At 37.9% G+C, this 25,990-nt stretch overlaps 1 protein-coding gene across 9 annotated transcripts in view; it reads right to left on the bottom strand.

Annotated features, from left to right (window-relative positions):
- Positions 1-468: 468 nt before the first annotated feature.
- The window catches only part of LOC113682199 (uncharacterized), a 34,215-nt gene continuing 8,693 nt past the window's right edge, over positions 469-25,990 (bottom strand). For 2 of the 9 annotated variants that reach the window (XM_089189442.1, XM_089189453.1), the window contains exons 3-36: positions 24,490-24,532; positions 22,996-23,092; positions 22,453-22,665; positions 21,854-21,992; positions 21,311-21,434; positions 21,062-21,110; positions 20,374-20,400; positions 19,652-19,804; positions 19,423-19,468; positions 18,909-18,983; positions 18,197-18,259; positions 17,253-17,490; positions 16,371-16,658; positions 16,069-16,125; positions 15,695-15,976; positions 15,344-15,476; positions 14,878-15,078; positions 14,141-14,276; positions 13,742-13,865; positions 13,448-13,496; positions 13,302-13,328; positions 12,851-13,000; positions 12,163-12,208; positions 11,977-12,021; positions 11,621-11,681; positions 10,388-11,359; positions 9,357-9,763; positions 5,308-8,895; positions 4,507-4,989; positions 3,244-3,657; positions 2,759-2,847; positions 2,565-2,658; positions 1,735-1,930; positions 469-1,272 (exon numbers count right to left, since the gene is read on the bottom strand). In XM_089189442.1, the coding sequence (XP_089045568.1) occupies positions 965-1,272; positions 1,735-1,930; positions 2,565-2,658; positions 2,759-2,847; positions 3,244-3,657; positions 4,507-4,989; positions 5,308-8,895; positions 9,357-9,763; positions 10,388-11,359; positions 11,621-11,681; positions 11,977-12,021; positions 12,163-12,208; positions 12,851-13,000; positions 13,302-13,328; positions 13,448-13,496; positions 13,742-13,865; positions 14,141-14,276; positions 14,878-15,078; positions 15,344-15,476; positions 15,695-15,976; positions 16,069-16,125; positions 16,371-16,658; positions 17,253-17,490; positions 18,197-18,259; positions 18,909-18,983; positions 19,423-19,468; positions 19,652-19,804; positions 20,374-20,400; positions 21,062-21,110; positions 21,311-21,434; positions 21,854-21,992; positions 22,453-22,665; positions 22,996-23,092; positions 24,490-24,532 (9,417 nt within the window). In that variant the 3' untranslated portion in view covers positions 469-964. Of the gene's footprint in view, positions 1,273-1,734; positions 1,931-2,564; positions 2,659-2,758; positions 2,848-3,243; positions 3,658-4,424; positions 4,990-5,307; positions 8,896-9,356; positions 9,764-10,387; positions 11,360-11,620; positions 11,682-11,976; positions 12,022-12,162; positions 12,209-12,850; positions 13,001-13,301; positions 13,329-13,447; positions 13,497-13,741; positions 13,866-14,140; positions 14,277-14,877; positions 15,079-15,343; positions 15,477-15,694; positions 15,977-16,068; positions 16,126-16,370; positions 16,659-17,252; positions 17,491-18,196; positions 18,260-18,908; positions 18,984-19,422; positions 19,469-19,651; positions 19,805-20,373; positions 20,401-21,061; positions 21,111-21,310; positions 21,435-21,853; positions 21,993-22,452; positions 22,666-22,995; positions 23,093-24,489; positions 24,533-25,510; positions 25,762-25,990 lie in introns of those variants that run through there. The other 7 variants (XM_089189451.1, XM_089189463.1, XM_089189452.1 and 4 more) reach the window with 6 other exon arrangements.

Genomic DNA, 25,990 nt, shown 5'->3' with positions numbered 1-25,990 from the left:
CTTTGTGCCGAATGACTCGGTGATTAAAAGAAAATTGTCATTATGCGCTTTGACTTTTTGCTAAGCTGCAGTAAAGCTAGTATTGCAACCACAATTATTATCCTTATTATAATTGCTAATGTTGTCAATATTATTGTTACAACTTTCATTATCATCTCTCTGCCTTATTCAGAGCCTTTTTGTCCATGCAATGATCATTTTTGTTGCTTTACCAGTGGTGCCAAAGCCATGGCGTTGTGGTTTGCTCTTTGCTTATTTGTCTTTTCCTTTTTAGTTTGCCATTTTTTGTTGTTACTGTTGTTTTTGTTTTTTCTTGCGTGTGTGTCTGATAATATTGTGTCTGATAATTAGTGAGTTTTAATCATAATTTTATCGATAGCCGCCTTTGAGGACCGAGTCCAATGGGTCAGTTTCATCTGAAGAACAATGTGTAAAAATGAAATTGAAGATCAGAGACATTTTAGCCAGTTGAGTCTTAAATATGATTTCTTTATTCTATTGTTTCCCACTTTTGTAAAGTTTTCCAAATCATCTACCTCAATCACTAAACGTTAGGTGACGCTCTTAATATTATTTATCCTTTATGCGTTATGGACACGTTGTAATCCTGCAGTTCACCATGGTACTTAAAATATCAATTACATTTTCATTACGAAAAAACTTTCTTCTCTAGTTTATTACTGCGATCTAGCTCAACGTTAGTCAACTGCTTCGCCTTTTGCAGCCTTGATCTGATTGATTGTCATTGATAGATTATAAATTACTCAATTTTAATTGACTACAACTTCTCTGTAATGCTTATGAGTTGATATACCTTTGAAAATGGTGAGATGGTGTAACACGAAGACTTTTTTACCTTGGTTGTTACGCATGCAACATTCATGTAGGTCTTGCCAACCACTCACTAGCAGTTACTTCAAAAATAACTAAAAAATATATTATACATCAATTAACAATATTTTAGTTACCACCCAAACAATTTCTTTCTAGGTTTTCCAGACATAAACTGCTCTAAAACAAACTGGGCAACATCCTTTCTGTTGACCTCCTCGAGCGCTACAGCTAAATGTGAAATCATTTGAGCTCGGCTTAAACGACATCGAGTCCTCCACATGACCAATAATTTAAAAGCTTTCTCCTGAGGACCCATGCTTAATCCACCGAGCTGACCAAGATCCCTGTCCCCTACCCCAAGGAATGTTCCAAGCCTAGACCCCTCCTCTCCATTCAATTTGTAAGCAACCCGCCGTAGTTCGCGGTCGCTTAAACCATCTGTAAGAGACGAAAAAACAAAATGATAATTTGACGGCAGAAACAAAATGGAAGAAGTGTCTTAGAAGTATTTTAAATTGTACTCATTAGTGACCCCCTTCACTCTCTTGTGGCTTAACTGAAGTTCTTCAAAATATCTTATTCAATGGTTTACTACTCTGCTTCTCTATGCCTTAAATGATGCTAGCTTCTCTTTAATCCTCGACAGCTTTGGCAATTGTGATATCGAATTTGGGTACGTCGCCTTTAGTTGATTTTTATGATTTTTTTATTACTTGAATTGCTTGAACTTGCACAGTTCCTCCACTATGATTAAAGAATTTGTACCCTTAGGTTAAGACCCCGAAAGTTTATTTCTACACTTGTCGATTATTAGTGTCAATATCCTGCGTGGAGTCTTGAATTGGTATCTGATGCAAGAATTAGTTAATTGTGAACAAAAATAAATTTAAAAAAACAAACCAGACTGAGTCGCGTCCTTGCCTTTCCCTGGATCTGGAGATACGCCTCCAGCTGAGTCGTCTGAGTTTGAATCGAGGCTTATCGTGCTGCCATGGAAACCGGACGTTTTCACAGTATTCAATTCCTGTTCTAGTTTCCTCCGTTCAGTTTCCGCTTGACTAAGCCTCTTGTCCATCACGATCTTCATTTGACGAATCTTCCAAAGAAAAAAATAACTATCATTATTCTTTCACTTTTCGTTGAGAAGGGACGAACCTGATGTTTAATTCCTGAGTTTGAAGAGTTTTGACGAGTCACATAGGGGCGTTTATTCAAACGTAGAATGACAGAAGCAGATCTGTTCACAATGAAATATGGATATGCCACAACAGGCAGACAAATTGATGATAAATAGCAGCACTCATAGACAAGAATCATTCTCAGGAAGTGATTTTCATAAGAATCTAAATGTGCTTTCTCTAAGAATCATACATACCCTTTGCATGTGGAGACGCGATAGACATGTTATATGCGTATTAACCTATGAATAAAATGGTTTTGGTCTGAATACTTTCTAGGGTCAGTGTGTTGCGTTATTATGTGAGACGCTTAAAAATTACATCGCCCTTTCCTTTTAAGAATTTGAATGGGTACAACTTACGTGTGCGAGAGACTTGACGAATGGCTGGAGACCATACTATGACGTTTTAAATTATCGTTTGGGAAAACTAGAAGGAATCCTTTTCCTTAAATCGATGGAAAAAAGGGGCGACCTTCAAAAGCAATGGAACAGTAAGCTCGTGATATAATGACTTGTTCCATTCATCACAGCGGATTTGATGACCACTTACAATGTTTTGAAGTTCCACTTCTTTCTTTTGCCAAAGCTGTTTTTCCTTGCTGTGTTTCTCCGACAACTCTGACTGAAGCTCCATGCACTCTTTTCTGATTTAAAAAGGAATGAAATCAAAGTTGTTAGAACTTCAACCTGTTTGGAGATAAGTATTGCGTAGGGTTATAAAAAATTCAAGAAAATAAAACAAACCTCAACCGTTTTGTCCACTTTGCCTCGACTTCGTCCAGCTCTCGCTTTAGTTTGGATTTGTGACTGTTGCTTAGATGTTCAAGTTCAGCCTGGATTGGATAAATTAAGGAAACGTTTTTCAAGCTGAGTTAGAGTGGTGGAATGCTAATCTCTGTAATTATGATGTCGGTAATCCCTTACTTTCATGGAGAGGAAGAAAGTGTACAAGTGCAACACATTTTTAAGCCTTCGGTGATTCTGTTAATGGAATGTCATGAGTTACGGGATCGAAAGAGGATTTAATCTATGTAGATTGAACTAACATTAAGAACTACGGAGGACAAAAAAAAACCAAAATTCTTATAATTATTACTCTTAAGTAAACTTACCTCAGAATTACGAAACTCGAATTTTTCTCAGAGCAGGCATAAACTGAGGATCCCACCTTCAACCAGAAATGCCACAACGCAATTGACAAAGTCATGAGTTAACTGAGAATTTCTTACCTCAAGCTCACATACTCTGTGCTTAGTCTTGCTGAGTTCCTCATCTAATGCATTTATTTGCAAATCAGCCTCGTCGTGAATTCCATTTCTCGATCCATTGACGACATTACTCCTCATCTCGGTCAACTCCCTAACGCGTTTCTCCAAAAGTTCAATTTTCTTATTCTTGGCAGAAATTTCTAGAATGAGCTCTTCTTTTTCGCTTTTTAGAAAGTTATTCATGGCTTCTAACGATTCCATTTTTCTCTGTGATGACGCAAGTATTGGCTCATTTGCAAGTTCTTTCAACCGTTTGTTCTCGCCCTCGAGTCGTAAAATTTCCGCTTTGAAATTTTCTACGTCTGATGAAAAGCTTTCCACTGCCGCATTTCCGGGTGAGGATTCTTCGATTTTGGTCAGCAGTACATCAACTTCCTATTAAAGAAGGTGTGGGTATATAACGTTACAGACTGAAATAATTTCCTAGAGTTTCAGAAACCACAAAGTGTCGTTAATGTTTTGCGCTGAATTCAAACACGTATAACAACCTTTTTGTCCATTTCATTATAGACTTACAGAAAGGAAATGAAAGGTGAAACATTTCAGTGCAAAGGACTAGCTAAAGCTAAGACTAATTTTTGGTATAAATGAAAAGTGCGAAGGAAAATAATGTGTCTTGATCCAATTTTAAGACCTACCCTATGACTATTCTAGGAATATTTTTGGGAGACTCACTTGGCAGAAGAATGGGCAAAAACAGTTAGTTATATAGTCATTATTGTGCAATAAGGTATCAGTTGTACTAAAGCAGGATGGTTGGTATAACTGTGCATCACGATAGATAAGTGCTTAGGCTATAATTGAAAAAAAAAAGGTGCCTCCGTGCATACGGTTTTTTGTGGTGTAACAATTCACGTGTTTTTTTAACATTTATAGTGCCTTTAATTTATGTGCTATTTTGCAAATAAACAATGATTACTTTAACACCGCAGTGTGTTTCTTTAAGTGTAAACCCTTGAAAATAATTATAGCTACCTGTTCTTACTCTTTTTTTTTTAGATGGAAATACTTTTTTTTGGCCCATATTATTCTTTTCATTTTACAACAGTAATTAAAATTAATAGTAACTTCCTTAATGCTTATTGCAGCTATAGTTCACTTTTAAAGGTGCAGCTTTTACATTGTCAGTGCCATTAGCTTACGGTTGCGTGCGTGAAGTAACAATGTGAATCCTCCAGTGGTTGGTGCAGGTGCATAGAGGTGCATTTCGCTTTGATAACCAACCTGCTCCAATTCGAATATTCTTCGATTTTTCTTTACCAATTGTCGCGCAACTTGAAGTTGCTCCTCGCCTGTCGAGATTTCGCTTCGCTCGTTCCCAGTCCACTGCGTTTTTACGGTGAGAGTCTGTGTGGGAAAATCAACAGGATCTTGCTTCTCTTCGAAGGTATCCCGTTCTTTAAGGATTGAAATGCTCTCCACCGATTGAAATCTACGAAACTTAAACCTTGAGTGAGAGCTCGGCCCCAGTCTCCCATCCGACGTAAAAAGGCTCTTTCCAGCCGCCAGTTGATCTCTCTCTTGGCCAGCAGTTGATTGCATTCGCTTCATAAACTCGATTTTAAGAAGCAGATCTTCTTTTTGTTGTTGAAGTTGTGTCAACTTGTCCTTATCAGAAGCTATTGTCTCGTGAATAGCCTTTATTTCTTGCTTTTTAGATAAGATGTCTTCATCGGTGGGATGTTTACCAACTAATTCTTCAAATTTCTGAAAGAGAATAATGGTTGAAGTACGTGATAATAAGGTCACTTTGTAGGTTATGAAACCTGCTGGTCAAACAAACTGAGACTGGGTCAGTGAGTCAGTCAACTACTGGTGTTAGTCATTCCATCGGTCAGTCATTAAGGTTTGGTATCATGTCAGCTTATCAGCAGTGAAAACGACCACTTGAGAGAGACTATCCTCGGCGAGTTTTCATCGAAAATCTCACCGCTGAGTAGGATCAAATTTACTCGAAAGAAACATCTAGTCCATTCCGTGGCGAATGTATATACTAATTTCTTAGTACTACCAAAACCATCCTACCTTGATTTTTTCTTTGCCTTTCATTGGTTCTTGGCATTCGCGCTTCAGCTCAGTATTTTCTTGCTTTAAGACCTTGTTGACATTTACCAATCTTTCTCGGTCCCATATCAGGGTTCCAATACTTTCCTTGATGCTCGACCATGCTTTGCTTTTTCCCGCTGATATGTCGGCGGCGGTGACACGAAATTTCCACGGGAGTTTCGCTTCTTCCAACGGATTTATCACGTTTGAAACAATTCTGTGACGGGTGCTTTCAAGCTCGTAAATTAAGGAGTCGTTTTCTCTTTTCTTCTGGCTGCTCTCTTCATTTTTGCTTTCCCTAATTTTTATTTCGTTGTCAAGTCTTTGTTTAACTTGATCCAATTCTTTAGCCAAGGCCTCAGCTCGTTCTTTGTTGGGACGAAGGCTCTTTATTTCTTGTTCTAGTGTCCATACTGTTCTTTCCCCCTGGTTTTGCTGTGGTTTATTTTCCTTTACGTTTTCTGCCCAACCTTGAGGCTTTCGCGTTTCATCCCCCAAAACCTTGACCATGTTCTTTTCTGTGGCGTTCTGGGCTTTGTTCTTCTCCCCGGGAGATCGAGTTTCAAAATCGCCTTTCTGCAGTTGAGCAACACTTATCTTTTTCTCTAGATGTTTAACCTTTTTGGCCACTCCGCCCTGTTCCTGACCACTTAACTCGGGAACTCCTTTCAGTTTGTCAATTTCGTGTTGCAGGTTTAAATTCATTTGTTGAAGAAGGGAATTTTCTTTCTTGAGTTCAGAAATGCGTTCTTTTGCCTCAACGAGCTTTCCAGTCTCGATATCAATGTCCTCCTCGAGTTCTCTGTTCAGTTTCCTGATACGTCCGTATCGTTCCTCCAGTTCGATGTGATTTTGATGTAGTTCCTCATTTTCTTTAAATAGATTTCCAATTTCCTTTTCGGCGTTCTCCAGACTGCGGCACTGAGAATCAAACTTTTCTTTTAAAGTTTCTAGTTCCCTGCTGACTTGGACCTTTTCTTGGGATGTAACTTTCAGCTCGTTTTCAAGTTCAATCTTCATGTTTTCTAAAAGGTCTCTTACTTCGGTCATACTTTTCATTTCTCTGGACTTTATTTCCAAACTCTTTTCAAGAATGCCAAATTTATCTTTAGAATTATCATATTCTTTTTGCAAGGCGTTATAAGACTGCAAAAGTTCCTTGTGATCTTCACTTAAGTCTTCAACTTCTTTCTGAAGGAAATCCACTTCTTGTTTTAAGGCTTCTGTTTCGTTGCGTTTGTTACACTTTGTAAGTTTAACATTTCCAGGCTTTTCTTCTTCAACGTTGTATTTACCTGCTATTTCTTCAAAAGTTGTGAATTCGTCAAGTTTTCTTCGTACGTCTGTAGCATTGCTAGGTTTCGGTTCGTAAATCTGCTCTGATTCTTCCCCATCTTCCAAGAGTGCTATCGAGGTTTGATTTTCTATGATGGCATTCTGTCCTTGAAGGCGTTCAATTTCCGTTGTCAGAGCGTCATTCTTTTTCTTTAGGACGTTTATTTCCTTTTTCAATCTCATCGTTTCCAAAGCTTGAGTTTCCAAGTTGACTTCGAGATCTCTTAATTCCTTATTAAGTCTCCGATTGCTTTCCAATGAGGCATTGAGATCTTTTTTGATAAGATGGAAAGATTCAAGCTCAGCCGAAAGAGCTTCTTTTTCCTTCCTAGATTCACCCAAATCATGATTCAACCTGCTCAGCTCCATCAAATGACTATCATTGAGCAAAGTTAACTCCTTAATTTTGCTCCTTAGAGTTTGGCATTTTTCCGCCAAGACTCCATTTTCCTTGGAAATCCTTTCGGCCTCATCTTCCGCTTCCTTAAATGCTAATTTTATTCTTTGATCGCTTTCTTGTTCTTTGACTAAGGATTCGTTACGCTCAATCAAAATCCTATTTTCTTCAAATGTTCTCTCTTTCTCGCTTTTAATGAGGTCACATTCTCTCTTAAGTTCATCCGTTGCCTTGACCTCTTCCAAAAGAGCAGCATTTTCCTCTCTCAAGCTACTTAACTCTTTTAGTCCCATTACTTTCTCTTCTTTCAATGTTTCAAGATCCTCCAGCATTCTGTCATATTCCACAATCTTTTCAAGGTGAAGATTATTCGTATTTCTTAAATCCTCAATTTCTTTCTCTGTGGCCTTTCTCTCGAGTTTTAGAGCCTCGATGTTTTCTCGTAGGCTTTCGGCATCATCTTTTAGTGTTTCAAAGGCTTCTTTCAATTCTTCGAGCTGGTTAGCTTTCTCAAGAAGAAGCTCATTTTCACTTTTTAGTGCTGCAATCTTTCTCGAAGCAATCTCACTTTCTTCTTCTAAAATTCCCAGATGTTGCAATCCAATTGCTTTTTCCTCCCTGAGAGTGTTAAGATCGGCTGTTATTCGGTCGACATCTTCGCTCTTTTGATTAAGGCGTTGGTTTTCATCTTTCAAAGTTTTGATTTCTTTGATCGCTTGCTCTTTGAAGATTTTCAGAGTTTCCACGTCTTCCCTTTCTTTTGAAATTTTCTCTAGATCATGCATCAAATTTTTGCTGTGCTTTCTCAGCCTATCTACTTCCTTAACCGCGTTGCCCTTTTCGTCCTTAAGAAGTCTAATTTCATCGACGTAGGCGTCTATCGCCTTTTTATCAGCTGCCGCGACCAAATCTTGTTTATGCAGACTTTTTTGCATCTCCTCAATCTTTCCTTGTAATATGAAACGGTCTCTTTCCATTTTTTCAGCGCGGAATATTTCGTCCTTTACTTGTTTTTCGAGTTGACGGCGGTCATTTGTTGCCTTGACAAGGTCTTTTTGAAGCATCGAAAATTCCTTTATACCTTCCTCCTTCTCTCGTACCAGCGATCGCAGCTTTTCCCGCATGGACTCAATCTCGTCTTTCATGTTCGTTAGTTCAAGAATTCGCGTTTGCAACGAGTCCTCAAGCTCTCGCGATTTCGTTTGGCTCTCATCGCGCTCGTGTTTCTCCTGCTCCAAGATCTTTTTCTCTTTCGACAAATTTCTGTATCTCTCAGAAAGGTTAGTATAAAGTGTGTCACCCTTTTCTCTTTCTTCTTTGATCCCTTGTAGTTCTTTTTTCAACGAATCGAGTTGCTTGCGAAGAGCTTCAGTTTCTTCTTCATTACTTTTTAGCTTTTCTCGCAAGCGAGCTTCAACTTGGTTCTTAGGCGATTCACTGTCATTCAGCTGTGCCCTCAATCGATTGCATTCTTCCTTTAGCTCTCTGTACAATCTCAGACCTTTCTCTTCCCTTATTTCAAAATCTTCAATCTCATCTTCCAAAATCTGATTCTTCTTTAATTCCTCCGATAACCTCGTCTCGGCATCCTCAGAAATCCTCCTTACTTTCTCGAACTCTTTTTTCAACAAGACGAACTTCTCGCTTTTTTCTTCTCTCTTCAACTCATTGTTGATTCTTCCCTGAGGCGAAATGCGTTCGTCTCGACCATTTCTATCTTCACTTGGACTATGGTCAGCTGTGTCAAAGCAATCTAAATCCATAGACGCATATTCTAGTGTATTTTCACTTCTTCCAATGATTTCTCCTTCCATATTAGGATCGAGGAAACTTTCCTGAAATATGAATTTGATTAAAGCACAAACCAGAGTAGCCTTGAGGATTTTAAGATACAACCAGCTTCTAATCAGAATCAATTATTAAAATGAGATATCAATGATTTTTTTGTGCGTCGGAATCTGCTTCTATAATACAAGTTTAACCCTCCCCCTGTTAAATCTCTTTTATTCCGTTAAAATATAAACAAGTACTGGTACTTTTCGACGGGCAACACACTTTTTTCGTATCGAAAGGTATTTCAGCAACAGAATCTCTTTATAATGTAATCAGTACAGCAAGTACAACTCGAAAGACGATTACGTGATATGATGGTATAGTAATTATGGTAACGAATAGAAAATGAGGCGAGTATGATTTCGATGACCGACTTAAAAATACATAAATAAAGCGTTACACTTCTGTTGCTTTTTCTATCTTATACCTTTATGCGACACTAAAAAAAATCCATTACACATACCTGTCTACTGGATTTCACCTTTTCCTCCAAAGTTTTGTTAAGCTGTTCTGCTGCAGAAAGTTTGCCTTGTAAAGAAGAAATTTCTTTCGTCAGCTTACTCATCATAGATTCGTAATCCTTTATTTTTTCATTCAGGTTTCCCTGGTCTTCTTTAGGCGTCGCCGAGCTTGTGTCATCCTTTCTCGTTCTCCAGGACCTAATTTCCTCGTTGGCTACTTCTAACTGTGACTTGTAATTCATGATGTCTTTGTTTCTGTCCTTGTTCTCTGCCTCAAGATGCTCGATTTTCCCTTTTAATTCGACAATTTCAGCTTCCCTGTCATCGAGATCATCTTCCAGGTTATCCCTTTCCTCCTCCAGGGAAGATAACTTTTCCTTCAAAGCTGAAATATCTTCTTGGCGATTTTCTAAGGAAAATAAATAACATACGAAACAAAAATCAAACAAACATAAAACAGTAGTTTTGGAGTCCTACAGTTTCATAAGAACTACAAAATTGCATTGAAATACAACATAACAACGAGTGGTCAGAGTGTTTATCATGCACACTTTCATGCGGAATACCATGACAAATTTTAAGTTTTCTCAACATCGATAACAAAAAAACAATGTTTGTATATGACTTATTCTTCGAACACATGCTCTAAATATTTGGGTAGATCAATATCTATCAGAGAATTCGTACGTGGCGATGATAAAGCTGTTGGCTGCCTTCTCGTCTTTCGCTCACTCTTCCGAATATTCTAAACGTTTGCGCACACCACATTCATGACATCGCTGATCTAAGCAGTATGCAAGACGCTTGTCGCATCTAAAGCTCCAATCTGCGACTCCCCGCATTGGTTTTTGATTACTCCTAGTTCAATAAATAGTCTTTACTTTCTACAGAGACAACTGATTGGACACCTTAGCATTTGGAATCAATAACCACTTGACATTTACGTAGGATGCTTGTTTCTTATAGTTGTTTCAGTCTCATGACGCCTTACTGATAAGCTGACTTCCTAGCGATACATACATGCATTACCCACCTGTCACATCACCCATTTTTGCGGGCTTTAACTGTTTCAATTCTGCGTATGCCTTGCTAAGTTTTGAAGTCAATTCTTCACAAGTTTCCTTTGCTTCGTCTTTTTGTATTTTAATTTTCGTCAATTCTTTTTCTAGTTCTTCTTTTTCTTTCCCCTGCTCATTTTGCTTGGAAACTTCTTTCAAAGATTCTATGTCTTTTGTTAAGTGGTCAAGTTTTAGCCTCAAATTCTTGTTTTCGATTTCAAATGCGCTTAACTTTGTCTCTAGGTTACTCTTATCTTGGCTAAGAGACTTTTTCTGTTCATCTAAAATGTTGAATCGCTTCGTGAGTTCCTCGACCAAAGACTCTTTCTCGGTTCGCAGACAAATGTATTGGTTTTCATTCTCGTCTCTGTGCGCTTTAAGCTTTGCGATCTCATTGTCAAGGTCTCTATTGATCAAGGAATTCGTCTCGTTCATTTTTGTTAATTCCTCCTTTTCCACCTGAAGATGTGCAATTTTGTCTTCTAATGACTTTTTTGTATCTCTGAGGTCTTTCCTTTCCCGCTCCAAAAGGTAAACCTTTTCTTCTAGAATATCGTAATTCTCAATCTTTTCCTTGAGAGAGTCGTATTTCTGTAATAAGTTTTCTAAATATTGAGTTTGCTCGGATAGTTTATCTTCCAGGGCTCTCTTATCTCCCTCTGATTCTGCTACCCTTTTTAAAACATCCCTGTTGGTCTTTGCTTTCTTGGAAAGATCTGTCTTTTCAGCTTCCAATTTTGACACTTTGTCTTCCAGAACCCTTTTAGAACTCTGACTTGTGTGAAGCTCATCTTCCAGGGCATCGGCGCGGTCTTCCACGTCACGGAGTTTTTCTTCCAATTCTTGGTTTTCCTTTTCCGCGTTTTGTAACTTTGATAGCAGTGATTTAACTTTAGACTCTAATTTCCTTGGATCCAGTGGTAATTCTAGCTCAGACTTTCTGCTCTCTGTAGAGACGAAGAGATTTTCCTTTAACATGCGTTGGGGAAATTACCAACATGTGCTTATCCAAGAAATTGCCTTGGAACATGCATTGAAATGATCTTTATAGTCGACCATGAATTACACCCAAATGTTCCAACACATTTGCCTCCCGTAACATAAAAATAGCAAATTACCACCTTTTCAGACCTAATTAGAGATCGTAACCTAAAATTTATGCTCTGTTCGCCAATCCACCTACTGCTGATTCCAATAGCGATAGTTACCTTGTCTCATCAGTTCTGTTGGCGATGTAACGTTTGAGTTTTGGTCAATAGTCATCTCGCCCTGCAATGAGTAAATCTTTGATTGAGAAAGAAAGTGGAACGGGAAACTATCCTTACAAAAAAATAAAACAGATAAATAAGGGCTAATTCCAACGGAAAAAACAAAAATAAGGGACGAAAAGAATAACAGACTAACCACAGACGGATGTATTATCGAGGAAGGAAGGAAAAAGCTTTCAGCAAAAATTTGATTGAATGGATTAACTTTAGTTGTATATAGAATATTGTAATTGAACTTTGAGGAGAAACAATACTAGCAAGAAAAACAAACAAACTATTTTTGTGTATTGACCTACCTCCGAGGAGTTTTTGCTTTTCCGTTTTCCAGTAAACCCAGGTGACTAAAGCCATCATAAAGAGCACAGTTAAATGCATTGAAATATAACATAATGAACCTTAAAAAATGGTCTAGACAGGTGTCTTAATCATGACTTATTGAACATGACGGTAAGCCTTGTAGGGTGATATCAAAATTGATTTACCTTGATCCACTCATGCTCCAGGCATTCGTCTACTTTCATTCTTTTTCTACAGAGAGGATAATAACAAAGCTTTAAAACGATTCCTAGCGAGAATGTCATACTCTATGAGATACTTGTTACCAAACAATTGAAGAGAAAACATCAAAAGAATTACTAAAACGAAACCCCACGAAAAAACTGAAAGAAAAGACAGAGACAGAACACTTAGGAAAGAACAATAGAAAGAAAACATCAAGTAACTCGCTGATCCATTGATGGAGTGAGAGGTAAACGTTTTGTCGAAAGATGGTATTAAAAGAAAATTTTTTTAAAATCATATGAGTAAGCAAACCAAGCAATCAATGTGCCAACGGAAAGTATAATTGTTGAATTTTTGGCCCGAATTGTTCTGACTTGCGCATTGGCTATTGTGTATATTGCACACTTATGTTATGCAGAAATTTCTTCGACTAGAAAACTCTTTACTGTTGTCTCGCCACGAGATGAATTAGATCACCACAGCGTTCATTACTCCATTGAACAAAACATTGAGTGAATAAAGAGAAAGGATTGATTCATTAAAGCATAAGAATGCGGGTTCATAAGCACAGACTACTACAGTAACCTATGAACTTATATTTTCGTGCTACTCATGTTGCGGCATAAAACGTTACAATTTCATAAAATGTAATCAAGAATCAGCAAATACTTTGGATCTTTGAGAAGTAGCCTCGTTATGAAGTCCTTGGCCTCCTTGCTGACGTAATCAAACACGTCCGTAAATTCCCAGCGTGCATCGGTAATGCGCGAGAAAGTGTCCGCCTCACTCTCACAAAGAAACGGAGATTCGCCACTCAACCTAAATTTAAAATTTACAGTTAGGGCTCATTTTGTGGCGTCACGTAAACATGAAAACGAAGCTTTCGTCGTATTAATGGTTGATTTAATGATTAGATTGATAAAGTAAGAGCTACAAGCGTTTTAATTTTTATGCATATATGTGCAGGGGTAATCATCTTTTGGAACACTTTCATGCAAGAAGCAAACACTCAAGTCTTGGCCGTAAAAATAACCTGAATACATTCCTGAATAGAGGTTTCAATCTACGGCTTTCCACTACTGGTTATAATATTTTTCTTTACAAGACTAGCCATACTCACATAATATAAGCAATAACACCAATCGCCCTGAAAGCAAATAAAAAGGATAGATTTGCATCAGTTATCCGTCGACCGATATAAAATGCCCATGATTAAACTCATCACATGTGACTTAATTTTGATACCATTACCACTAAAAATCTTACCACATGTCTGCTGCTAAGGTTACAGGCTCGTAGTTGACAATTTCTGGAGCTGCGTGTGGAAAGAAGGGCACTATGTCTCAGAGAAATTTCAAGATTAACCTGGTTTCGAGTTTTACCAGCAACTTCTTAGTACAAGAGGGTAACTCATTAAAGTTCCATGCTAACATGGAAAAGAACAAAATAAATAGCAAACAGATAAGAAACAAAACTACCAGCACTGACCCACCTACACAAATAAAACGTCAGACAAAAAGACAGATAGATGACTTTGTTAATCAACCAAGGTAAAATTACCAACGTATTCAGCAGTTCCGAACGATATCTTTGTTTCTTGCTCAGGATCAAACTTCTTCGTTAGACTGAAATCGATCAATTTTATCTTTAAACCGCCTTCATTTTTAAACATCACGTTCTGTGGCTGCAGACGAAACCAAGGCGAAAAAGAATTAGTGTTAATTTAAACAGAGCCGTGACAATGCTGCGAGGAAAACGTTTGGAATAGTTAAGTCGGTAGTGAAGTAGCTTAAAGCTCGAATGAAATGAGAGGGTTTTGACGTTAGTGTGAATAAGTCTCAGCTCACAGAGGAATTCTCAATGGTGCCGTTGGCTGAGTACACAACTTCCAAATCGAGCTAGGATGCTGTTTGAATTTTGTTTTTTTAATTAGAGGATAAAAGACGATGAAATGCTAACCTTTAAGTCTAAATGCATGAAACCAAGGTCGTGCATGTACTTGACAGCCTCCAAAACTTGTTTGAGGATTTTTACTGCTTCGAACTCAGGAAGAGAATCGCCATCAATACGATTGAATAAATCACCTCCTCTGCAACTGAAATAAGACAAATCAACATTGGAGTTAAAGAAAAATAGTTAAAATTTATCCACATTTTATTGAGAAATAAATTAAAAGTTCACAGTGGCGACCGAAAAATTCGAAAAATATCTAGGTGGGTGGGAGATAAAATTGGCATCACTCTTAACGAAAATGAAACGTGCAAAGAACAAAGAATTTGTATCAGATGTTAAACGCTTATTTCGCGCCATGCTGGGGTATTTTAGTCACTTCGTTGGATGTTCTAGAATGACGGCTAAGAATAACGTCATACCATACGAGCATTGGCGGACGAACGATATGGTTCGCTACACGGTAACGACGGCATCTATTCAAAGTTATTTGGTAAATTAATATCGATAAGCCAAGCACACCAGCTTGTGGGGCATACCATTCTCTTCGCAAAATAAGGTCCTTTTTCGAGATGAAGGACATTTTTTATACGCACCGTCGCCAAATCTGCTCGGACTTAGGAAATATGAATGAACCTGACCGGGTAGGGTCGGTAGATTTCACGATCTAAGTATCCATTTCATCATTAAAGCAGCAAGCCAAATTCAAGATTAATTGCATAAAAGACTCGTCCAAGGTAACTTACTACTCCAATATAAGGATGATCTGCCTGGGCTCTTCAAACGCATCGTAGAGTCTAATTATCCGGGGATGGTGAAGGGTATTCATGACGTCAATCTCGCGCTTAAACTCCTCCTTTTGACTGGGTCGCGATTTGATTAACTTAGCACAGAACCTCGTTGCAGTGTCAAGTTCGACGCACTTCTTAACAATCCCAAAACGACCCCTGGGTAATCAAAAAGATTTGTTTTACGTCAGTGAAATGTTAAGGTTAAGTGCATAAAAACTCAGAACAAGCAGAAAGACGGGTTGGCTATAACCGCCAATTACAGCTGAGCGCAGAAAACGCGCTAAAGACCTAAAAATGGAAAAACATAACTTTGAAAAGAGTAGGATGAGCCACAGAGAGCGATAGTAAACGCATCAGGATTTCTATGGAAATAATTCAATTCCAAACAGAATCGTTATTAGCCCTCCCATTGTTAACATACCTGCCAACCTCTTCTTCGATACAGTAGAATTTTTGTACATCGCCTTCCCTAATCGCAACAAAATCTTTTGGTACAAATTCATCTTCACTCTCTGACTCAGTCTCTTCGTCATCCTCAGACAAGACGCTTTCCACTGGGAAAACACAAGTTCATTTGAAGTCTTAATCTTCAATATTTAGCCTGCTTTGTTGATCTGGAGGCGTTTATTTATTAAAATCATGTGCGATTTTATACTACAAATGATGTAGGACACGCTCAAAGGGATATTAAAAAAAACTGATTTTATGTAGAAGTTTGATGATGAGGCTTAGAAAGTGAGACAACGTGAGAGACATTGGTGTGTAAGCATACCTTCAACGGTTAACCATCCTGCACACGTGACTCTTCCAGCCTCATTCTGAGCTACGCAACAGTACTCTCCGGTGTCGTCGTCCTCACACTCCCGAATGTTAAGGGTAAATCGGCCGTCTTCGTGTTTAACCACGGAAACACGATCGTTTTCAGTTATGTCAACGGCATTTTTAAACCATTCCACTTCATAGGGCGAGTCACCACTGACAATCACCTCGAGAGTAACGTTGTCATTTTCAATTGCTGTTATGTCGTGGAGTTCTTTCTTGAAAACTGGAACTTCTATTTGAGTTTTAAAAGGTGATCAAAAATTAACATCATGATCAATTTAACCTTTAAAAACACCAACTTCAGCGAAGGCCATTAACATTTACCTATAGAGTTGTCTATTTCTTCATCTTCCTCGTCGGTTTCGTCGCTTTTCGAAAGGGCTGTAAACGAAAATGAGTTAATCAATGTAATCATTCCTATGGTTATTATCATTACTTTTGTCTTAATATTTAATTTCAGAAATTTAACGTCATCTACTTCTCCAATCGAAAGATCATTCGATATAATGAGGAATCATAGCCTTGTCGATTGGCATCACAGATTCTGTGCACGCTACTAAAAATGTTAGATGAATTTGCTGATGGCTATGACATTTGAATATGAGGTAGCCTTAGTTAATACTTACAAGACCGTTGTATGGAAATCGTCCCTGTACTTATCGCCTTTCCAGCCTCGTTCTCAGCTACGCAAGAATACTCTCCGCAATCATCATCTGCTATATCCCCGATGAGGAGCAAATGACGTCCATCATCATGACGTTCAACCTTCAACCGCTGGTTTTCAATTACTTCTACACCATGCTTTAACCAATGAATCTGACAATCGGTGTCGTTCTCGATGACAACTTCAAAGGAAGCCGTTTCTCCCTCTGTGATAGAGAGGTCACTTAATTCTTTGCTGAATACCGGTGGTTCTGTCAATTAATTAATCAATGACTCAGTCAGTTGAATTAACAAACAAATAATCCATGCATGATTCAACTGGTTGATTTAAACCCAACTGAGAAATCATCTTCTACAGTAACATTTCACATTCCAGTCAAATGAAGACGACCCCTTGCCGGCAATGTATCAGTTAGTTTGCACAACTATCAGTAAGTTTCTTATTAAGTGAGTCAATCAGTCATTCACTTACCCAGGAAACACTCCAGCTTTTTGCTCAGTTAGCTGGTATGTCAACTTTGAACCACTCACCCACTCACTCGTTACCTCAGTGACTCAAGCACACGTTCATTCAAGCACGCACGAACGCACGCACGCACTCCCTTACTCATCCCCCTCACTCATCTCACTCACACACCGAGCCGCTAAAGGAATTTTCAGTCAATCAGACAGTCAGTTAGTCATTTAAGCCACTAAATCAAACATAAGAGAAGCTAATGAATCATGGATTCAACTAGGTATTCATTCAGCTCGCTCAAGGCTAGTCCGTTTGTCAATTAGCCGGCCAAAGGTTAAAACAGTCAACTTATTCTGTTCATCAATTGTAAGATGGTTTAGACACTTGCCCTTTGGTCTTTCCTCATCAGCCTCTTCTTTTAATACGTTTTCCTCGTTTGTTGTTTCTCCAGCGTCATTCTCGTCTTTTCCTTCACGAATTTCATTAGTGCCAGTTGCATCTTCAACATCCTCCCTAGCAGAAGGAAGAGTTGGTAATGACGGTGCAATCGAGGGACGACTCTTGAGGTTCATGAGAGACGACAAGGTGGATAATCGACGTACCGCTTTCAGTGCGTTAACAGATTTCTAAAAGGAAAAAAAAACTAAAGTCACTTGACGTGCAAGACCTCTGTTTCAATTGCTTTTGGAATAAAATTCTAGGCTTGCATAGATCGGCAATCGTATCGTATGAATTGCTCACAAGAAAAGTATTGTACAAAAGAAAATACACCATATCCATGCAACCATAATTAAAAATGGCCAGAGCCGCTGAAAGCCAACCAACTTGCCTTGATATGCGCTTCGTCGTGAGGACAACTATTTACAAAAAGTAACCAGGGTGCGGTTCGGAGTCTCTATTATATACAATTATCTTTGATCAGCTTCTCCATTCAGAGTCGTACGATGAGTAAATAAAATGTGTATTTTTAACTGAACTAATGTATTCAATCGTTTCTTTGACAGCTGACATTTTGGATTGCACTGAATTGAATACTAAGTTTTAGGTTTTTTAATTTTGAGGATGCAAACTGATACTCGAAGGAAGACTTTCAGAAATAGCCCTGATTTAAATTCTGATCAATTTTCTCGCCCCCTCATTGTAAGCCTTAATTTAAGGTAGTCTGGACGTTACCAATACAAATAATCCTTCGGCAAAAGTAAGCAGTGGGAAAGAATTCAACCAACATAAGGACGAAACCATGTCAAGGAAATGAAAGCTGAGTTTCAAGGAACACAATTTGCGACACGTCTGTTACCATGGCGACACCTGATGATTCCACACTCGACTAACCTCGAGGATTTCATCCTCAGTCAGCATCTTTGGATGATTGGCACATTCGCTTAAGAAGGGAATCTATGAGTACATGATTGTATAGATTTGACTGACGTGATCTGGGTTGCGAGTGCCCGTATTTACCACACAAGTACCGTGCCTGTTAGTTTAGTTTAGATGATACTTTGCTTGGATTTACAACATTGTGCATTTGTGGCCGAAATTGTGGGACTTTCATCACGGTACTATTTTAAGACGTTTAGAACTGAGCTGTTATCGGTGAGTCATTAACTGAAAGGTTAACGCTATCAAATTAAAACGTGTACTCTAATATCAAGGATAAGTGCATACGACAATTGATTAGAACCATAAATAAAACTCAGTATTAAATCACTAATTTACCGTATTGATTTCAAATTATTGATTATTGTTAGTTGTTAAAGTCAGCAAATCACGTCAAATCATCAATGTTAGTAATCATTCATTCATTACTTCATTAATATTTCATACATATTTATTACAATATGAAAGGAATAAAGCAAAAACAAATTTTAATCCAAACGCAAAGAGAAATTGTGGAATGAGTGGGAAGGTTCTACATGTTCCTTATCTACCCAAGCAAAACATCGCGGACACAAGTCCTGAAGTGAAACAAAAAATATGGTTTTTTGACTAACGCTTCTGTAACAGTGCTATTAAGGACTTTGGGGAATAACTACCAGCCTCTCACCTGCCACCTTCGTTTGGCTAAGAATTGTTTTAACTTCTTGGTGTCTATCTTGATAGCGTTTGTTGACGCACTTTTCTGTCAAAGAAATAAGGAAAGAAAACCAGTAGTCAATAAATTGATCATCTAGTTGGCCTTAGCATTGCAACTGTTTCGCACTTATTTAGTTGTTTTCCATACTTAGCCATTCAAAGTAAAGCCAAGCTTGGATTATTGACGGTTTCATATTTTTCTAGTTAAGACCGCTCTGGTTGGACCCTTCCTTTTGAACCATAATTAAACAATAACAATCAACAACTTATGCAAAATATGCAAGGTGTTGATTTGATCTGACATCGAATCTAGCAGAACCATCACATGAGAAAACGTAAGTCACTCACACAGGAGAATTACTGATTTTGACCAGGAATGTGAAAGCTTCAAACCTTGCCGCTGCTGATTTCAACATCAATGAAATGATTATGCAGAATTTATTAAAGTGGCTCTTTAAAAAATGCTTAAAAGCATTATCATTTACCTTCATCCATTCATGTTCCAAACTTTGCGTAACCGTGTTCCTTTTTCTGAAGTTTCAAAATAGGTAAATAGAACAGAGATAAAAATTAAAAAATAACATAGATACTGTTGTGCTGGTTAGGTATAGAACGTGAACTGTTCAGAAAGTGATGGGTAATAAGAACTCTCATAGAAACTTTAATGTTAGGCAGACAGACATTATCAGTTGTAACTAAACATTCTAAACATACCTGGGGCTTTTCACCATTAGTTGAGCAATGAAATCTTTAGCTTCGTCAGAAATGACGTCAAAGCTCTCGTCTTCAAAGTCCCACTCGACGGCAGTCACATTGGCAAGGGTCTCATTGTTATCCTCTCCCAGAAGTGGCGACAACCCACTGAGGCTTAAAATGAATAAGTAAGAAATTGAACGAGTGCATCATGATTTTCATGAGAAAAAAAAGTTCTAGAATCAAGTTTACTGTCGCCAGGGAATACTTATCCACATTACGGGTGTCAAATGAGTCTTATTTCATATAAGTGACGTTGCCACACAGAAATTACGTCACTGTTGACAGTAATATTATATGTAAGCTAATGTACTTTTTTTATTTTTTGGAAAATGAGTGACAGAATTTCGGAGATAGATATCAAAGGGAATCACGATGACATGCTTTTTCGACCTTTCTTAAGGTTGAAACAAGAGTTTTCAGCTAGAAGGGAAGTTGAAGACAATTCTCTTTTTGGGTAAATAGACACCAGTGACTTTATAATAAGCCATAAAAAACGGCCATGTTTGAGGATAGACAAGATAAAACATGAATCGCAAATAATGAACGAGCAAAATTTAAGCTATTCTTTTCGAAGAACAAAAGGTTCGTGAAGGCCTTCACTGCTTAGTTCACTTGTTATTTGTATATAAAGCCACAAAATTACCGCACAAAGTTCATATCACATAGTGAGAGATACTTACAGGATGTAAGCTATGACACCAACGCTCCTGAAAGGTAAAACATTGAATTTCATCACCTTTATGGTAAAGAGTCAGTCAGTACTCATTCTTTAAGTACTATGAATGTTCTTAAAAGTTATACTCTTGCTTAAATTCACTTAAACTAAAATGTGTATCAAGCGATTTTCATCTGTTGCCCAGGATCGAAGTCGCCACATACACACCAAGCGAAGTCTCCATAGCAACAAGGAAGTGATCTTGAATGTTCTTCCTGGAACAGGTAAAAATCTTTTCCAGAATCCCTTTCCTTCTATTCGTATCCTTGTTAGTGGAGTATATGATCTTTTTCTGATGATAAATTCCAATGACCACTTAACTTCCTTCATTTTTTGTTACTGTGTACAACTATATTGTATTAACTACGATTATTAATAAATATGTTAAGTCAAATAAATAATAAGTAGTTTAGCGATTGGCTATTATTGTTGCAAAAAAGACTAAAAAAAATATCATTGCCAACCCTTCTTTGCCTTTAGATTAATTTACTCTTTCTTTTCTATTCATTAAATTCGGTAGCTTGATCCTCAAATTTCTGGAACCGTTTCAAAACAGCGAGATAATGGAGACTTAAGACGACTTTCGTTAAACGAAGAAGTATGTACTTCAATTAAGCATGAAGTGATCATATAAAAGAACTTTAAGAACATACCACATGTCAGTAGCCAATGAAATGGGCTCAAAATTGACCGCTTCTGGAGCTAAAGAAACAAGACAAACAAAACATCAAAAGGCAAAAAACAAAAACCAACAAATATATAAACAAAGGACAAGCATAAGCAGGGGTGGTACTGAAAAAAAAGATAAAAAGAGATAAGCAAAAAGCAAGATGCTGTTCTCGAAAAACTTTTATTAACGAAATTCAGTAGTATTTGTGGGGAACATTTTAGAGAAAACGTACCCATAAATTCAGGGGTTCCCTTGAGAGCAGTCATTCTGACCCCCGGCACGAGCTCCTGTGCTAAGCCAAAGTCGATAAGTTTGATAACCCAGCTGTTCTTGCTTACGCATACGATATTTTCAGGCTGCGGAAAAAGAAAAAAAAAAAAGAAAAAGGAGGTTTTGGAAGCGTTTACCTTCTCCTTAATTACCAGTACAAAACTTAGGAAGCAAAATAATTATTCCTCGTTTGTCCTTCCGCACCATTAAATTTAGCTCTTCATCCTTGTTGGAAACTCATGACTTGGGCACTTAAACTGCTTGCTTTTTGACAAATTATTTCTTTTACAATACTTATATGAATCCGATTGCATGGTTTCAAATGAACTTAATATCAGTAATGGTGTATATGTGTAATAAAGGTGAGGAAGTAAGTAGCTGTATCTATAGGCTCTTTGTAAGAAGATTTCCTAACGTGTCGGGATGTAGAAGGAAGGTAGAACAATTCTTCATTCTTCTGCTCAGGAGGTTTTACTTTTTAAGCCTAATGTAAGATATTTCCTACCTTTAGATCTAGATGTACAATATTCTTGGTGTGCATGTATTGAAGACCCTGCAGTAATTGATACATGTAAAAAGAAGCTTCCCCCTCCGTCAAGCAATCAGCATCCGCCACTCTTTCAAACAGCTCACCCCCGGACACACTAAACAAAGAGAAGAAAAGTTATCAGAATAATCATCTTGGGTCTCCAATTAATCTTCAAAACCCTGCTGGTCTAAGTTCAACTGAACCAATTTTGAGAGTGAGAGGTACAAAACTAAAACAAATGGCGAGAAAACGTGCGAAAGGTTAGTACATAAAGTGTTATCATCGATGAGTTAAGGGTCGTTATTTTTAAATGAGGCATGCCTGATGTTTTACTCTTACTGGATTCTTGATCGATAATAATTATGTCATAAATATGGTGTTTCCCGCAAGGAAGCTTTCATTGGACGATTCCAAATCCTGTTACCAACTTATAAAAATACGAAAAAAATTACAGGGAACAAGATAGCCATCCTTTAACTAATTCATGAATAAAATATAACAGTTCACGTTTTCCCTTCCGATGTAACACTTACGTTTGAATTTATCTTTACTAGTTTTAATAAAATGATACTCACAATTCCATTATCATGACGATATTCCTGGACGTTTCAAACGCATCAATCAATCCCACAAGCCTCTTGTGGTGTAGCTTGTTCATGATATCAATTTCACGCACGATGTCATCTCGCGATGAACCGCTGCCAGCCGTACTGAGCCGGATGTGTTTGGCGGCAAACGTGGTCTTTGAAGAACGTTCTGTAACTCTCTTCACTACACCAAACTTTCCTCTGTTCGATGAGAAACTAGATTTTAGATGTCACGGGACTAAAAAAATCACGTGCAGCTGCTTATGTTACATTTTATCTAATTACAAGTGTGTCAGGAAACGATTTTCTGGTTTTGGTTGAATCATCAAGATAGTCGGGGAGGCAAACCATTCAATTGCAAGGTATTCAACACGTCGTGTTTTTTTCTAAAAGGTGTGCCTCTTAGACTCCTTAATGAACAGACTGTGAGACTAAGGTTTCTCACCGAAGTAAACAAAAGGCACAACGTTTATCGCCCCCGTTCAATCTTAACAAGTGATTACATGCTTGTAAATGAACACCGTTGCTTACTTTCCGATCTCCTCATGGACATTATAGACATCGTCCAGACTGGACTTCTTTAGTGTCACGGGTGGTTTGGGTTCCAGTTCCAGATTTTCATCCGCACCTGGGATAAAAATCACACACATGTAGTTACCTTATCAACGAAAAAATGATATATATGGTAATGCAAAATGACCACGAAAGTAAGAACTTTCTCCCCATATACAGGAGGCCAAGAAAAAAAGGTACTTAACAGAAACGAGAACACTAAAAGACAAATAATAGGCTAATAAATAATAGAAGTATGTGGTAATCATTACAATGACTCTGCTTGAGAGGCATAAGCACACAGGAAGTCAATATAAACCACAACCGTCACAATGGACAAGAAATCTATAAGTGAGCCATCGATGGAAGATATTTCTAAGAGAGGATTATCGATCTCTCAGGCATCGCCCAGTAGGGGAGAATCAGGAAGGCTTCACAGTGAAGGGCAACTTAAGAAAAAAGGCGAATGTACTGGTATGGAAAAGGGATGAGAATAGGAAAACAGAGGAGGGGAACTAAATGAGTCCAACTGTTTTTCACCGGATCTTGGAAAGATGAAAGATCTTGTCGCGATGACTCGCAATTTTGCGTAGAAAAAGATATGTGCGGCACAATACCAGTAAGTCGGAGAAAGATTCGGCTATGGGTGGTTCGCGTGATGAAATAAACGGCAGTAAAGAAAAAAGCACGTTTATCGAAAGAATCACTCGGGCACGAGGAAATGGTGGGAAATAACGAGAATAGGAAGACCTAGGGGCTCAGGAACAACTGAAAGACTGGATGTGAAGGAAATGGGTAAGCGGGGTGACTAGTTAGGAACGAAAGCCAAAACAAAAATTAAGGACTGAAAAATGGACCCGGCCCCTCAGTAAGAAAATTTGGGATTAACTCAAGTGGGGGAACGGGTTCGCAATGAAAGTAAGGAAAAAGTAATACAACGGATGAGTAAACTGACCATCAGATGTCAAAAACCTGTGGCGAAATGCCATTAACAGCAAATGATATAGTTGATGCACAGTTATTCACGGTAAAGAATCATTGTGCAGTCGCCGTATAGGGCAATGAATCGACTTCTAGAGTTTACAAAGTGACCAGACTCAACTTGAAGATATTCGGCTCTATTTGAAATCATGTGGGTCGTATAGACAATATGGCAGAGAGCTGCCTAGAAGACCTTTCTGAAGCGAATAGGGCACATTCGATAACACTCATCCAGACCATTGCAATCCGAGGTAGAACTGTCATCAGCAAAAAAATGATGGGAACACACATTCCTTTTTTTCCTCGATGATTTATTTCTGAAAATATGTTAGGTAAGCTCCAGGCTATAATGATGCATTTTCTTCCCACACGTTTCCATTGTTTCGCTAACAAACTAAATTTGGCATGTGATGAAGGAATCAGCAAGGGATCTAGCGAACCTTAACGACTCGCTTACCCCATTGTGAGTCTAATAACAACATAATAGTTTACCTGATGTGAAAATCTCGTCCCTGACATTGCTGTAAGCGGGATCCTAAAAGTAAAGAAAAATAATTCAATGGAAAGACACATCTTTAGGCAATGACTGTGTTCTTGTCAATTAATATTATTAAACCGATCAGTTTGTGGTATGCGCAGTCGTTAGGCAAGGTAAAAGCAACCACAAATAATAACAGAAGTCGTTAAGCGTAATCGCTATTTTCAGATTTCATGAAAAATTCATATTTTTTTAATAAAAATAGCGTAGGTTCCGTATACAGCTATTCTCTTGTTTTCATTCTAATTCGTGGTACAAGAGATAGACCGCCATTTTGAAAGTAGTTTTCCAGCGATCTAGATAAAGTAATGTTGTTTAAGATCGGTAAAAGTCAAGCGCCTTTAACGCAATTAATCTTCAGTCAAGAGGTAAATAGACATTCAGGAATACAGGACTCGGTGTTGCATACATAACAAAGCTGAAACTATCGAAAGTATTTTGCAACCACAGTTTTTCGTTATGGTACAAGATAAGTAGAAGGTTGCAGGAAATAAATTTGTCAAACAACGCTTTGCGTGCATTTGGATTTACCAACAACAACATATTTCAGATTCCTCAGAACGTCTACTACCTTACAAATTCACGTGTCTAAAATGACAGGATAAATATTCCAATGACATACATAATTATGCAAAGAACATTTAGAGAAAAATTATGACAAGATTACTTCGCAATATCAGTTCGAAAGTAAATAAAGTGCGCGTATCTAAATCAGTTAACATCTGCGTTATCTTTGAAGTTAGGGTGGGATTCATTTGATTTTCTGTGCTTTTTCATCTTTTCACACAGACACTTCATCCGTGAACTTTTCATTTGTTTTTATAATGAACTTAAAACTCAAGCAACTTTTCCTTGTCGAAAGCAATTTGTGTGCGATATTGGCGAGCGATGGTAACATTTTACAAAACGGAACGACTTCATCTCTAATGAGGATACATTAAGGCGATAAAAATCGATTTGGAATGAGAAACTTACCTCAAATATTGTACTCAGTTGCTCGAAGAATTTGTACATCTTCTCGTTATTTACCAAAAGACGGCATGCAGCTTGTGGAACCCATTTTCAGACGTTTCAGAAATCTCGTCGCTTAAAGCAGATTTAGAAACTTAACTGAGATCCGACCTATCGATGTTGGGCCACATTTTTTCGACGTTGCCGAAGCAAAATCGACTTTTTTGGTTGAGAGGTTAGCGCTTCACAACTCTCACACGGAGACAAAAACAGCGCACGGTTCAGTGAATGTATTGTGGTAACGTTTACGCCCGCGAATAAAAGAGCACACCATTGAGAAATAAAAACGGGATAATTCAACCAATGATTTTTGTTAAATTGAAAAGCTGTGAATTGAGCGGTAGACCATTCCTTGATTTGATTTGCTAAATTTATTGAGAAATCTACCTTCAAAACAACAATTTGGCCATGGAATACGTTATTATTGAGGAATGTTTTGCCTCT

The sequence above is a fragment of the Pocillopora damicornis genome, chromosome 1, assembly GCF_964200805.1.
Source record: "Pocillopora damicornis chromosome 1, jaPocDami1.2, whole genome shotgun sequence".
Lineage (NCBI taxonomy): Eukaryota > Metazoa > Cnidaria > Anthozoa > Scleractinia > Pocilloporidae > Pocillopora > Pocillopora damicornis.
This window is presented reverse-complemented; position numbering and strand designations above follow the sequence as displayed.